Here is a 15,460-nt window from a genome sequence, read left to right on the forward strand (position 1 = left end):
AGTTCAGTAAATCGTACACATCAATTCTCCAACAGCATACACATTTCAGGCATTTTAGGAGCCCCATCTCATGAAGGAAATCCATACTACTGTGGCAGATGGGAGTGGGGAGGCACTTTCCACTCAACACCTCAGTTCAACTCTGGACCGTGGCACCTGCCGGGGTGGCTTGGGGCTTGCCACCTGGAGGCCCAGCTCCAGGGACACCCTTCACAGAATATCCCGTGGGAACGGCACCCCCCAAGCACAACAGGGCCCCTTAAGTTTTCAGGTATTAAGACAGGAGAAGACACGACATGAGCAGGGGGCTACCATTATTAAGCACTTAGTGTTTGCCCAGCGTGGTACAACAAGCTGGTAGGTGGGTAGTTGATCTCCAATGACACATGGGGACAAGGGGATAAGTTATCTTGCTCAAAGTCACACAGCCAGTGAGTGTTGGAAGCTGGATTCAAACCCAGACATCAGATTCCAGAGTCCATTCTCTTCAAGGCTGGACTTGACCCCACCCTGACCCAGGGCCCAGATTTAAGGGCTCTCTCTGAGCCCACCTGACTTTCCTCCAGGGTCAAGGCTGGCTGGGTCCCCTGGAGCCCTCTCCTCCACCCCCACACCCGGAGGACAGGCTGCATCAGGGGTCTTCCCACCCCCACACCATACCAAGGCTGCTGGAGAGGAGCCTGGCCCAAGGTGGGGCTGCCCCTCTTGCACCTCCAAGAATGCCGCACGGAGCAGCCCCTCAGGGCTGTAGTCCCTCTACACCTGCCGTGTGGCCCCTCCAGCCTCGACTCCCACCCCTCTCACTTCCTGGCTTCCCATCCTTCAGGTCTCGTAGAAGCCTCCCCAACACCCTCCCTGCTTGGTCTCTATCCTTCAGAACCCTCATCACAACCTGTCCTTGCCTCTAGAACAGAAGCCACATAGCAGCAGGGACCACATCTCTGTTTTAGCTTCAGTTTCTAGCCCAGTGCAGCATTGTGAAAATCCTTAATAACATTTTTAAAAAGTTGTTGAAGTCTACTTTTCTTTGCTGACTTGGCACGTGCTTTCTCCTCTGCCCATAACCCCGGTTCCTCCTTATTTCCTTGCTAACACCTACTTGTCTTTCAAAGCTCCATGCCACTGTCTCCTTGAGGAAATTGTTCCTGTGCCCCCAGTAGGTAACACGCCAGACAGAGGCGAGATTGTCTATTCTGCCCCAGACAAGGAGCCTTTGCTTTGCAGGGCTCCCCTTGGGACCCTCTCTTGCCAGGAGAGCCTCCAGAGAAGCCATCTAGAAGGGCATTCAAGACTCAGCAAGCCCCAGCTCCCAGCCTGGCAGACTGGGCGGGGGAGGGCCCAGCTGGTGGGCGAGGCTGGTTTATCGATGTTGCCGAGAGCCCTGGGGAAATCAAGGTGAAAGGCGGCCGCGCTGCTGAGGAGGCCCACCCGTTTATCAACCAGAGGGGCTGGGGCCAGGCGAAAAGAGGCTCGGCTGCCAGAGGCAGCTGTGAGGTGGGAGGTCCACACCACTCCGTGGGCCTGGAGGCTGGACTACACACTGTGCAGCCCGGGCTGCTGCGACAGCGTTTCCAGCGTAGCCCTAATTCTAGGTAACTGAGTTTGGCTTTGGCCACAGGGCTTGCTGACAGAAATCCCCTGCACTTGGCATTGGGCAAAGAGCCCTCAGGGGGTGAGGGGCAGGCTTATTCAGTGGCCTTGGTGCAGTGGGCACACAGGGCACCGGCCCTGGGAGCCTCTGTCTTCCTCTTGCAGGCCAGGGTTGCCTCCTGATCGTGGGTTCCTGTCTGGCTCTCAGGCCCCCAGCCAGCGCCAGCCCAAGGGAGCAGGGGCTGCAGAGCACAACCAGGAGGATGGAGCCGACGGGTGCCTGGAGCAGGGGCACAGAGAGGGAATCCAACCCAGGAGCCCAGCAAGGCGCTGCAGCTAAAGAGGTTGAGGGAAACATGCAGGGAGACTGCCATCCCTCCCCAGCCTCAGATGCCCCATAGCAGGAGTGGCCTTGGCATCCCACCTGCTCCACATAGCGGCCAGGCCATCTGAGCAGAGTGAAGATGTCAAAGAGAAAACCAAATCGGATTGAGGCTCCTGCTCCCCCTTAATGAGGTTCATTATCAGCGGCTCTGATCCTTGTAAAACCCAGCAGGCCGGATTAGGGGCAGGCTCTCTAATCCTGGCTGACTCCTCCCCACCGAGTGACCAGCCCTGCAGCTCTGACAAACAAGCCCTTCCTTCCTGGAGGAGCTGGAATTAGGCAGGTGCAGACAGGCTCCTCCCTCACCAGCCCGGGGCACTGAGGCGGGAGCTCTCAGGGAGGATTGGGGCAGGGGGTGGTAAGGCTGCACATCCAGAGGCCTGTCCCCATGCATGAAAAGGCCATGGGGTTTGGGTGCGGACAGCTCTATGGGCAGTCTGTGGCCAGGAGCTGTGTGTGCTGAGGGACATCAAGTCTGGCTGCATTCCAGGTGAGGCTGGTCTCTGTGCATTCTGTCCAGACCTGGACACTAGGTCTCCAAGTGGCAAGTTAAAGAACACACCAGTGCTTGCCTTAACAAAAATAATTTATTCCACACACCTCCCAAGCAGGGGGTAGCGTGGGAATCAAGCATGTGTAAGGCACTGCCCCCGTCAAACCCTTCTAACTTCTGCACACTGGAAGGTGAAACCTGGAGAGAGAAGACACTCCCCTCCCTAGCTTCTATCCGGCACCCTCCAAAGATGAGCATTCATCTTGGAGACCAAAATAAAAAAGGACAAAAGATCAGGCTCAGAGGGGGCAGAGCTCAATGGGGGGAAGTGAAAGCAGCCATCTTCTCCTGCAGCTAAGCCAGGGCCAAGGCACTAGAGACCCACAGCCTTCCCATGCCACCAACTCATCAGGTCCCACCAAGCAAGCCACTCACCCTACAGGCCAGCAACCATGGCTTGCCTCACCTGGGAGACCAGTACGACTTCCAGAAGCTTCCAAACCCCACCCTGAAGCCAAACCCCACCCAGGAGGTCTGAGGAGCTGGAGGCTGGCCAGGCATAGAGGGCCCGGGGTGGTCCTTCCTCCCAGGGTGCAAAGGCTTCTTCATTGTCCGGAAGACAGCAGGGTGGGCGGAGCCCCAGCAGCTAGTAAGGAGTTCCATTCCAGCCCACCCAGCTCGGGGGACCCTCCTCTGGCTTCGCTTGCCCCAATTTAGGGCCAAGACCAAGCAGGAGAGACTGAGGCTCCAGTGAGAATGAGGCAGGACTTCAAATAAGCTGAAAAACAGGAATGTGGTGCTGAGAGGCCAGGGACTGAGCTGCCCTATGCCCGCTGCCCGGGGCTGCCCTCCCGGCGCAGCAGGGGAACCTGGACCCTGCTCCTGTCTTTTGTATCAAAGGAGCTCTCTGTCCTAGCAGCCCCAAGAAGCTTCACTGGAGCAACTGGTTTTCCTGAATTTCCCACACTTCTAGGCCAGTCAAGGAGCAAGGGGTGGGAGGGGAGGGAATGGGGTCAGGGGGCTCGAGGAGCCTAGAGATGGCAGCTCCCTCTCCTGCCTCCTCCCCAGGTGGTTCAGGCTGCAGGGTGGCCAGCATGGCCCTTCAGGGCCCTTATCTTGGCCCGGAAGTAGGTGTACATGGCCAGCAGGCCCATGAAGGACAGGGAATAGAGCCCCATACAGAGGCTGATGTCCAGGTAAGAGAAGCCCCCTCCCAGCACCTGCAGCCACTGGCCTCGGCCCCGCCCAGCTCGGGCCTCCAGCTGGCCCTCAGGGATGTCAACCAGCTGCTTGGAGCTTCGGCCCACGCGCCTGACCTCTGAAGGGCCCCAGAGGCGGTTCTTCTCAGCCCTGGACTCGGCCAGCAATGCAGCCCCTGTGTCTCGCTTGCTCAAGTGCCACTGCCCACGCGGCTGCTCCCGCTCATCCCTCTGAAGCTCTGCCATGTGCTCAGGAGGCTCCTGGCCTGGTGCAGCTCCGAGGCCAGGGCGCAGCTTCGGGGGGCGACTTGCCTCAGGTCTCTCAGCTGGCACATCTGGGGTGGTGTTTGTGGAGGACTTCATCATCTCAGGCTTCCCAGGGTACAGAGTTGAATTCTGGCTTTCCAGCTCCAGGGCCCCCATCGCCAGCTCTGGGGCGGCTGCCACATTCTGTGCCTCCCTCCGGGCAGCTGACCCAGCTGCAGGGAAGTCCAGGATGACGTTGCTTGGGGAGAAGTGGGCCTTGAGGAAGTTGAGGGTGGCTTCCACGTCCCACACGGGCACATCCAGGCGTTCATTGTGGCAGGCAGAACAAAGTTCACGGGGCGGCCACTGCACCTTGGGGAACTGGGGGTCCTCGCTGGGGGCACCTACAGAGGGAAGCATACACAGGCTGGTGGTGACATCGGTCCCACCCGAAAGCCCAGACCACACTCCTCCACTCAGAATGCCAGCTTCCTTGTCTGCAGAAAGGGATCGCCACTGCCCTTCCAGAGGATGGGTAATTAGAAAATACAGATTACAAACACTAGCCCACAGTGGGAGCTCAACAGATGGCAGCCTGGAGGAGGAGGCGGATCCACCTACCCCTCAGCCCCAGCCCTCTGTGGTTTTCCAGGAACGCATGAAGAGCACCATCTCAGTCATTTCCCAGTGTTGGCCAGACCCACTGTCCTGCTTTGTGGACTTTACAACCAGCCTTTACCCCAGTACCAGACATGGGAAAGGGCAAGAATACTCATTTTGATCTGTTTTGCAGTCTTTGGTTGGTCTGCTCGTGTTTGTCTTTTTTTGCATTTTTCTGACATTTTCCAAATTATACAAACTGCGCAAATAGGTTACTTTGTCAGTTCAAGGGAAAATGTGTTTTCAAGCAAGAGGCAGCTGCTCATGGCAATCCTTGCTTTCACCCAGCAGCAGCCCTCTGGGGTAGGGGTGGGCTCCAAGGGGTAGTTGGGGGGAGACCTGAGGGGTACTTGGAAGAGTCAGGATGCTGCTGGGACTGCAGGCTGTTGGTACCCCAGGTGGGGCCAGCCCTCTAGGCAGCCTCTGGATGAGTCCCAGAGGGTGAGCCACGGCCACCAGCCCCTCACACAGTGTTGCCCAGGGAATGCATCAGCCCATCCCTTCTGTAGAAGCACCTCTCCTAAAGGTTTTAATAGGGGGACAAGTTGTTGACTACAAGGAAGCAGGAGCAGCAGCAGCAAGTGGCATGCAAGTCAGAATTGTTATTTTGGGGAGGGGACAACAAGCAGAGTCAAGGGTCCAGTCATGAGTCATAGTGATCAGGCCTTGCGGATGGGGCTCTCAGCTTGTGCCCAGTAATTTGAGTTTCTTCTGAAAGGACCCCACCAGAGAGGGGAGGGAACCACCCTGCTTCTGGCCTCTCAGGGAGAGGCCCCGGCTCCTGGCCCTCCAGCGGCAGCTGGGAGCCTGCTGAGGTCAAGGGGCTGAAGGGTCAAATGGAGCATTTGGTGGCAGGGGTGGGGCGGGGCAGGGGGAAGGAGAAGACAGGCACGTCTTCCTTTCAAAGTTCGATAGGAGGCCCCAGGAGACCACGACCAAGTGCAGGCGCCTGCACCACCACCTGCTCCATTCAGCTCCTTTAACCTCGGCTCTGCCCTGGTCTCCCGCCCCTGGGAGGCTGTCACAGCCACGTGCACCGCTCTCTCCCGACACACAGACTGCCTCCTGTCCACAGATGGCTCCCTCCCCGCCCAGCTCCCTGGAGTTTAATGTGTTTGCCTGTTAGAGCCATCAGACTCCTGATGAGGAAAAGGAAGCACCATAATGAGGGAACGCAGAGGGCAAGGCTCCCTCCTGGGAGCCGGTGCCTGGTATTTCCAGGAATGACCTGGTATCCTCCAGCCCCTTCTCTCATCAGACCCTTCCCAGGGAGAGAGAACCCAGCTCCCTCCACCCTAGCAGTTTGAGTAAGGGGCCAACAGCCAGAAGGCGGAGCAGGGGAGGCGGGACAGGGACCCCAGTAGGCTAGAGAGGGGCCCTAGAGCAGGGAAAGAGTGAGCAACGGCATGGGAAGACCAGGGTCTTATGGTGTCAAAGCCTTGGTTTCCTCATGTCGAAAATGGGGTTGATGATACTGGCATTGGTTAACAGGCCTGGGCTGTGACTGAGGGGACAATGAGTGTCCCTTCCCCAACTTTTGGCCTAAGACTCCAAAGTATCCCCACCCCCTCGTCCCCCACAGGTGACTCCAGCCTTGGGGATGGCCCTTCCTTACCTGCAAGGCGAGCATTGACCCTGTTGTGGCTAGACCAGAGCCAGAGAACAGCGGCGTTGGGACTCCCCACCCGGTGCATGGAGGCGGCAGCCATCTGCTCGAAGTGGCCAGCGCAGTCTCGGCAGCCGAAGAAGTAGTGCACGTAGCCTCGGATGGCTGGGAGGACCTCCTGGGCCTTGGCTACAGGGGAGAGGAGACGCCATGCACCAGCCCTTCAGGCTGCCAGCCCCACAGCCGTTGCCTCCCCAGGCCACCCTGCCGTCCCCCATCCTGCCGTGGCCACCCCTGCACACGTGCCGCACACCCCAGCCGATGCCAGCAGAGGCCCAGTGTCCTCTTGTCTGCTTCTCTACCTGCTAGGGTCACTTTACAGGAGACCCCATCCCCCCAAAACTCCTAAACCCGGATCCCCTTCCCTGCCACTAACCTGGGCACTTGTCACTCACACCCAGGACAAAGTCCACACTCTTCGGCAGGACACTCAGGTTCTTTGTGACATGGTGAGAGAGGTCAGCAGGGGCCACAAGGCCACCGCCCTCGCCCCTGGCCCCTCCTCCCCTGCCCACTCATGCTGCCGTCCGACTTGCTTCCACCATGCCTCACCTCCCTCGGGCCTGGACCTGGCCTGTACACGCCCTTCCTAATCTGTCTCCATCTCTCCTCGCTGTCCCCTTCCATTCCCCCCACCCCCGCCCACCCTGGACTGGCATCAGCAAAGGCCTGTTAACCAGCCCCACTTTCTTGCTCTAAGTGAAACCAGGCTCCCCGCTGAAGATACCACTCCTAATCCAACATGCCCCTCCTAAGCCCTTCACCCTCAGGCTCCAGGGCTGCTGGTGCTTGCCTCCAAGCTCGCTCCTTCCTACCGCAAACCTCCCAAGCCTTTAGAAGCCAATCTCCTGCTTTTACCCCTCCATGCAGCAGGACATTGGCACCCTACTCTCTTGTCACTCCTGGCAAGGTGAGACCCGCAGCAGCCCACGCCTGCCTCTCTCTCCTCTGCCTTCTCAGCTTGGTCTTCTGCACCCAGCACAGGTGCCCACCTCCCCACCACAAGGCCTCACCACACGGCCCTGGCGGTGCTCAGCCTCTGTCTCCGCTGCTGCAGGGGTTGCCCCACTCCTCACCTCCAGGATTTCACTCCCGTTAATGTTTTCTTTCTTTACTGCGTCATCCATTTATCCCCTGATAAGGGATCATTCCAACTGGGGAAAAGGATGATCATAAAGAAGCTCCCTCTAACCCAGTCATGTCCCAGTTCCTGTTCATTATCTCCAGAATCTTGCCTCCTGGTCTCTCTTCAGCCAAATCCAACCAGGCCGTTACCTCCACTACACCACTGACACAGCCCTTGCTAGAGATGTCCTCATCTTGCGCCACCTCCAGCAGCACTGGCCCCAATGACTACACCTCCAGCTGAACTCTGGGGCCCCCTTGAAATCACCATTGCCTCTCCCTTTCAGCATCCTTTGCTAGTGGTTTGATGCTCAGGATTCAGTCCTCAGCACTCTTCTCTACCTCCCTACCAGGGAGCTCATCCAGTCCCATGGCTTGAGCTCTGAGGCTACTAACGACTATAAAGCTGATCTCTCTATTCCCCACCTCTCCCTGGAACTCCAGACTCAGCTGCGCACACCTCCATTGCGAGGTCTATTGACACAAAGCAGGCCATTGATTCCACCATCCCACCCCGAGCCCGACTCCTCGGCTTACAGGACCGTCATCCATCAGAGGCTCAGGCCCCACAACCCTGGAGTCCACCCAAGTCCTGCTTCGCACATACCCTTCCTCCAATCTATCAGTAAGTCCCTCAGCTCTGCCTTTAACATATCCCCAAATCTGACCACGTCCTCCAGGGGCACACTGACAACCCTAGTCCAGACCTGACCACCACTGCTGGGCGAGCTCCGCAGCTTGCTCCTCAGCCGCCCTGCCTCCCCCTGCCCTGCAGTAGCCCATCCTCCACCTTTCTAAAGTGTTAACAGTCTATCACTTCCGTTAGCCTCTCCAGTGGCTTCTCAAAATGCCAACACCAACCTCCAAACCCTGCCCTCGCCAAGGCCTCTGAGCCAACGAGCGCTCACCTCCGCCCCCGGCCTCTCTCTGCAGCCTCACCTCCCTCCCTCTGGCCACAGCAGCCTTCTTTTGGTGCTGCCCACACACTAGGCTTTTCCTTTGCACCTGCTGGTCTCCGGCCTGTGCTATGGGCCGAATTATGTCCCCCCAAATTCCTATGTTGAAGCCCTAATCCCCAGCCTCTCAGAATGTGGCCGTATTTGGAGACAGGGTCTTTAAAGAGGTAGTGAAGGTAAAATAAGGTCATGTGGTGGGCCCTAATCCAACAGGACTGGTGTCCTTGCAGGAAGAGGAAATTTGGACATGGATTGGGAGAGGGACAACTGCATGGAGACACAGGGAGAAGACGACCACCACCCACCCAAGTAGACAGGCTCGAAGAAACTGGCACCGACACCTCCACCTTGCACTTCAGCTTCCAGAACTCAGACAACAGATGTCTACTGTCTGAGCCCCAGCCTGACATTCATCAGCGCAGCCCAAGGACACCAATACAGCCTGGGAGACTCTCTTCCCAGACGCCCCACACTGCCTTCTCCTCTCCACGTGGGTCCCAGCACCAGGCTCTCCACAGGGAAGCCTTCCCCAGACCCCTCTCCAGACAGCACCCACTCCGGCACTGCTTTGCTTTGTCTTCCTCAGCATTCGTCATCATGGCTGAAGCCATCCCTCTGTGTCTGTCTCCTGCCACTCAGATACCGGCCCTGCGGGGGCAGGGACCTGTCTCATATGCTGCTGTGTCCCCGGCACCTGCAGCACCACATGGCATGGTGGAAATGCTCCATACACACTGGCTTCCCACACCACTGCCTGGCAGTTCCTCTGATTCATGGGGCTCCGCACAGGCCGCTCCCTCTGCTGGGATGCTCCTCTCCTGGCGGAATCCCCACTCACCCATCACCCCTCAACTCACTCCGTGAGGCCTTGGGCCCCTTCCCAATGGCGTCGAGCCTGTCCTCTCTTCACACCCACATCCTTCTCTCCGCCCCCACATCCTTCTCTCCGCCACGGCCCTGGCCCCGGTGCACTGCAGGCCTCTATGTCCCCCTGCCTCACAGTAGAGGTCCACCAAGAGCGAGCACTGTTGCCCTTTTCACCCATGTATCTATCCTCCAAGCCAAGCCGCAGCCTGATAGAAACCTGGTTCCTCAATCAGTGTGGACTGAAGCGCATCCTTTCAGTCTCCAAAAGCAGGTGTGGGGCGGCGTGGCCGGACAGCATGGTGGTGCAGTTTGTGGACAATCCAAGGCAGCAGGGGAAATGTGTTTCCCCAACTTCCCCCAGGAAATTGTTTTTCAGTGGGAAGCGCAATAAAATTGCTCAAAGTGCCTGCTATGTATCAGCTATGTAACTGTAAAATACACGTTTTTTTCTTTGTTTAACAGTATTAAAAAAACAGAATCACAAATTTTTCATGAAGACTGAAAGCAAAGCAAACTATAAGCCCGGAGAAAGCCAGGGAGAGGCCTCAGCCCCAGAGCTCCCGGGGCCGAGAACAGGATTGCGTAAATTCCCAGAGTCCGCTCCCTCCTGGGATCGGTTCTATTCTGGCCGTGTGGGGCTACCTGCGGCTACAGCAATCCAGCCAGAGCCCCAAGGCTGACTCTCCCCATCCTCTGGCAGCTGGGAGCTAGTGGCGCAGCAGCTGCCCTGCTCCCTCTCCCCTTGGAGGGCTGAACAGAGCAGGGTCGGAGGCACAGTAGGGTGAACGGGCCCTGGACATACCTGCTTCCTGTGACTGGTCTACATTTTGCCGAGCTGCCTGCACAGTCAGGAAGTGGAAGAGGACCCACAGGGAGCAGGGAAAGCCCCGGAAATGTGGCTCACTCCCCTGGCAGCCAATCCAGTTCACTTTCTTGGCAAGAACGGCACCCTGAGGGACACACGAGTGTGAGTGCACATATGGAGAAGGAAAAGGATGAGAGAGGCAGAGAGAGAAGCTTCTAGGAGACACAGCCCTAAGACAAATGAGGTCCCTCAGTCTAACACCTCGAAGGTGGCATTTCCCTTTCACCAGCTCCACCCACTGAAGCAGCAGCAGACCTAAAAAGCTGTGACCCAGATCAAGTTGCATCTCGTTCCAGCCTCAACTTCCCCAGCTGTAACACAAGGGGGTTATCTCTGAGGTCCCTTCGAGATTTGACGCCCTACAAGTCTACAAGGTTTTACACCTCTGCTGGCTGCAGTGACCCACTTTTGCAAACAGCAGCATGAGCAGGAGCCCAGAAGGTGCCTTGGAGAGGGCCAGGGAGGCCATGCTGAGCAGCACCACATGCTAAGAGGCAGCACAGGGTAGCTGTTAAAAACTCTGGTGTCTCACCAAGTTTTCATCCCAGCCCAAACACTTACTGGCTGCATGATCCCAGACAAGTTGCTTAACCTCTTCAAAGTACTGTTTCTTCATCTGCTAAATGGGGAGAATATCTACCTTCCACTAACATTATGAGGATTAAATGAGATGGGCGCATAGGGAGCTCAATCAATAGTCATTTATTGATTATTAAAGGAAGGACCCAACCAAGATCACTGACTCCCTGATGCAAACTGGCAAAGAAGGTTGGAGATGACAGGGTTAACCCCTTGCACTCTCATAAATACGGAGGATGGAGAGATCTCTATTTGCTTCCCAGACTCACCTCTTTCCTGTCGTCCAGGGCAGTTTTAAAGAAACTGTAGGGAATTTTATTTCTCTTCTGCCTCTTGAGCCATTCATTCACGGAGTGCAGGAAGTTCTGGACTAAGGGCCGGCCAGGGAAATACTGTGGGGAGGAACAAGCGGAAGCTGGAGAGTGAAAAGCAATTCCCCAAGTTCCCTGTCCTGCAGATGGTAGGAAGCTATGCAGAAGAAGGCGGGGGGCGGTGGGGGGAGGTTGTGGAAAGTTCCAAAACCACCAGGAAAACATTCTAACTAAGACACAAATGTGACTTCTGTACTACCTTTGCTCTGGGACAGCTGGTAAGGCTAGAAGATGGGGTAGGGAAGGTGCTCGCTCTAAGAGGGCTGGGGTCCTGGAAGTCTCCCTCTCTCAGATCTCAGGCTCCTGTGCAGCACCCCCCGACCATGTGCCACCACTGCGAGGAAGGCTGGAGCACTTGTGCCCCTTGCCAGGGCTGCTGGGAGCCCTGGGCCACACAGTCCTGTCTTTGGGTGGTCCTCGGATACAGCTGACTTGCCAACTGACTGGCCAGCTGGGCTAGGTGGGCACGAGACCTTTCATTTGGATTCCATGGGCTGCCAGTGAGGACCAGCCAGGCCAGGGACTCACAGCCAAGATCCAGATCTTGATGGTAACTCCCAGTGGTCTCTGAGGAGCATGAAAAGCTACTCTGACAATAAGTCAACTCAAATCTGATTAGTATCAGCACTTTAAAACCACAAGGACTCCAGGGAGAAGGACGTATGTGTGTATGTGTGTGTGTGTGCGTGTGTACGTGTGCACAGCACAAGGGGCGGAGGGCAGGAGAAAGAGAGGCACAGCAGTGAACTGGTCAGATAAAACCACAAAGAGGCTGGCCAAGGGGATAAGGACCCTGAGAAACTCACAGCAAAGAAAGCAAAAACAAACATTTGAGAGAAGGATACTGGAGACACAACAGTAACTAAACAAGAAAACCTGCTAACAGATCCATTCCTCTGAGAAAGCCATTAAATATTCCTATCAAACGTTGGGCTGGACACCTTCCCCCAGAGTGAGAAGTGGTCGGAAAAGACACGTGCCCTCCTGGTGAGCCCACATGGGCCTCTGGAACTCACACACAAATTTACAGCTTGAAGTCAGCACTTCTCACTGACCTTCGCCATCATCCTGACTTGGACACTTCCGCCTTCTAAGGCGACAGTGCCAGAAGGATGGATGAATTAAGGAGCTCTGGACAACTGGGAGCAAGGAAACCCTGGTGCCCACACGCCACCCAGTGGCCGCTCCTGCCAGCTGCTCACAGGAGGGAACACAGACCGGGAGAGGCCGGGTGGGAGGGCACCGGCAGGACATGCAGAGGGCCTCCTGACTGACCGGGCACCTGCAGGGCTGGCAGCTCGCCAGGGGGAGCCAGCAGTGTGCGCTGGCACCCTTAGGCGTTCGGGCCTGTGAGCACCACGCACTTGGTGGTAATGGGCATGGGCTGGATGCCAGTGGGTGTGGCTCCCTGCCCAGCCCCTCACTAGCTGGAGGACCCTGGCAAGGTGCTTTAGTTCTCTGGGGCTTTGTTTCACCTTCTATGAAACAGAGATCATACTAGAAGCCATGCTGTGGAGTCTGCTCTGAGAAAGAGAATGAGGAGCTAATATACAAAGAACACTGCAGGCGCCGGCAGGGCTGAAGAAATGGTAGCTGCTAGGATACTACTATTCAGGAAGAAGCTACCCAAGCAAGGCAAGTACCGGAATACTCTGCAGACCCCAGGGGATGTGCAGGCAAAACCCAAATAGAGGGTCTCCAGGCCCGTGCCCCCGATGCCTCTGCTGCTACTGCTCGGCATACCTGGCTTCCCTCTGTCCTCCACCCCACTGCTAGCCCTGCCCTGAAGGCCCTGGCTCTGGCAGGGCAGGCACCTTCATCTCAAGCTCATTCCCAGCCCTTGCTGAAGGCAGAGACTCAGCAGGCACAGAGAGGGTGATGCTTGAGCCTGTGCCCAGCTCAGGGACTTTCTGTATCTCATTCTTTTCCCCCATACCGGCTGCAAACAGCCCCACTGGGGACAAAGAAAATAGGTTTGAGAACAGCTGAGAGATGCAAGCGACACACAAGCCGATCTTGCTGGGGTGACTCCTTTGGAGAGTACTGGACTAGGGTGGTGGGGTGTCTGAGGCATGCCAGGAAAGCACGCTGGGGGCTCTCCCTCATGGGTCAGGAGGAGGGATCGTACATGGGACCATTCTAGACTTTTCCCCTCTAAGTCTCTAGGTTGTCAACCCCAGGTCTCTGCACTATGAGGACCAGACAGCTCTCAGCCTTGGAGGAAAGGTTTCTATTATGGCAATGGACTGAAGAACAAGGGCTCATTTTGCATGGGACTTCAGTGAGGGGCCAACGACTGTCCTGCCTTAGGCTGAAATGTCCCTGTCAGGCCCTCTCAGTGTCACCACGCATGCATGTGACCAAGCCAGGGGGCCAGGACAGGGAGGTGGGAAGAAGGATCAGGGTGGCAGGAAGTTCCCAAGGAGAGGCACAAATCACCCGAGGGCAGCCCCAGCTTCCTGCAGACCCGCACTGAGGAGGACGGGCTCAGATCCGGGCCCCAGGGCCAAGGGAGGCTGAGCCAGCAGCCAAACCCGAAGCGCCCAGAGCCGCATCTGACTCTGCAGTACTGAGCAGCAGAGTCCCCGGTTTCCAGCAGGGACGCAATGGCCAGGATCTGGAACCAAAGGGAAGGGCGCAGAAAGGAAGTGGCAGCCACCTCTCACCTTCAGAGAGGAAGGAGCGCAGGCTCAAGGCCTGACCAGAACACCTCCGGGCTGGCAGAACGAAGGCATGGCACTTGAGCTCCCTGGACCTCTTAAATAGGGGTGGACAAAATAAACCACCCGCCTCGTAGAGTAGTTAAGAGGATTAAATCCTAGACAAACATCAGGTCCTCAATAAATAGGAGCTACCCTTCGTGGAGTAGCCACCTTCCCGGGGCTATAAAGGAATAAAGAAGGCATGGCCAGGGCCAAGGACTGGGTCAGACTGGCAGGGAAGCAAGGAGTATCAGAAGAGCATCCTCTCCTTCACCAGGGTGTCCTAGGGGTCCTGCTTTCCCAGTGACCACGGCAAGGGGTGGGAAGCCACACTGGGGATCTGACTGAGGACTCAGGCAGGTAGAGCCACAGTTGCTGAATCAGCTGGAAATATCCCCAGGTGGGGGGCACGGGCCCTGTGTCCCACCCACAGTGCTGCATGGGGCAGGGTTGTCCCTGGCAGTGTGGGGCTGGTGTGGGGTATGGCTGAGGCTGCAGGGTATCACCTATGGTGGACAGGGAGAGCTGTGGGTCTCCCTGTGTCCAGCCAGACCATGGGCTTCTAGAGGGAGGGGCTGACGGGGTGCCCGGCTTACAGGAACGCACACTGACCATCAGTGGAATTGCACAGACAAGAGAAGCCATGGCCCTGCTCACCTTGGCCAGCACTGCCACAAACTTTTTCAGGGCCACCAGGCGCTGCCCTTCCAGGACCGGGAACCTGCCCACTTCTATCCGCAGGATGTAGTGCAGTGCAGATTCCAGGTCAGCCATGTAGATCTTGGAGCTGAGGGCCCAGAGGGAGATAGAGAGAGAAGGGAGTATTAACCATGGTGCAGGGGCTGCAAGGAGCATCCAGGGCTAAAGGGAGAGAAGAGAAGGGCACTGCTGATGGTCACAGAGTCTTGTAAGTTACCACTGGCTTCTGCCAGAAATGTGCTGTGTGACCTTGGGTAAATTACCTAATTTCTCTGAGCCTCAATTCCTAATCTGTAAGACATGAATAATAACACACTGCTCACAGGTAAGTTGCTGAGAGGATCAAATAAAAGCACAAATGTAAAAAACTCTCAGCAGCTCCTGGCAGGGAGTAGGAGTTTTCTCTCTCCAGGCCCACAGCCAGCCCCTCCTGCAACTCACTAAGCAGGCCAGCTCTGAGCCAAGATCACTAGACATAATCAGACCAGCAGGTTCATACACATGACATGGCTCTGGAAAAACTGTGCCCTCTCTGAAAGACCAGGGTTTAGCTGCCCACCAAGGCTGGGAAATGGCGCCTGGGGGCAGGAGGGGAAGCAGGGCCTATATTTCTTTCAGGGCTGATGTGCTCACAGCTGCCGGACCTCATGTCTCAGGTGGGCCCATCTCACACCTCTCCGCAGCCTTCAGGGAAGGGCCGGAGGCTCCAGGCTGGCCCCAGGCCCATCATGCTGGGGTCCAGCCTCAGGGTTCTGATGGCAGGGGCCAGGAAAGTTGGGTGCCTCTTCCCCTGTCTCTTGAGACCTGGGTTCTGGCCTCAGTTTGACTGTGAGCTAGTTCTGTGAGCTTGGGCAACTCAGTTGACTTTCCTGGGCCTCAGTCAGCTCAACTGTAAAACACATGACTTGCTCCTGCCCCCACTACCTCCTGAGGCTGGAAAGAGCCAATAAGGTCAACTGACGGGGTACGCACTGTGGCTGCCTATGCTCCCCCTCAGGGCAAGGTCTCCTCTGTGCTCCACTTTGGTGTCCTTGGGCCTCAGTTTACCTCTCCATTC

General features: G+C 56.9%; 1 protein-coding gene across 2 annotated transcripts in view; it reads right to left on the minus strand.

The window, feature by feature from the left end:
• Window positions 1–299: 299 nt before the first annotated feature.
• QSOX1 (quiescin sulfhydryl oxidase 1) overlaps window positions 300–15,460 on the minus strand; it is a 45,849-nt gene continuing 30,688 nt past the window's right edge. The window contains exons 8-13 of one of the 2 annotated variants that reach the window (XM_030823919.1): window positions 14,362–14,491; window positions 10,901–11,023; window positions 9,990–10,137; window positions 6,189–6,368; window positions 3,980–4,317; window positions 1,792–3,246 (exon numbers count right to left, since the gene is read on the minus strand). In XM_030823919.1, the coding sequence (XP_030679779.1) occupies window positions 3,238–3,246; window positions 3,980–4,317; window positions 6,189–6,368; window positions 9,990–10,137; window positions 10,901–11,023; window positions 14,362–14,491 (928 nt within the window). In that variant the 3' untranslated portion in view covers window positions 1,792–3,237. Of the gene's footprint in view, window positions 4,318–6,188; window positions 6,369–9,989; window positions 10,138–10,900; window positions 11,024–14,361; window positions 14,492–15,460 lie in introns of both variants that reach the window. The other variant, XM_003258968.3, reaches the window with a different exon arrangement.

This window comes from Nomascus leucogenys, chromosome 12, assembly GCF_006542625.1.
Source record: "Nomascus leucogenys isolate Asia chromosome 12, Asia_NLE_v1, whole genome shotgun sequence".
Classification (NCBI taxonomy): domain Eukaryota; kingdom Metazoa; phylum Chordata; class Mammalia; order Primates; family Hylobatidae; genus Nomascus; species Nomascus leucogenys.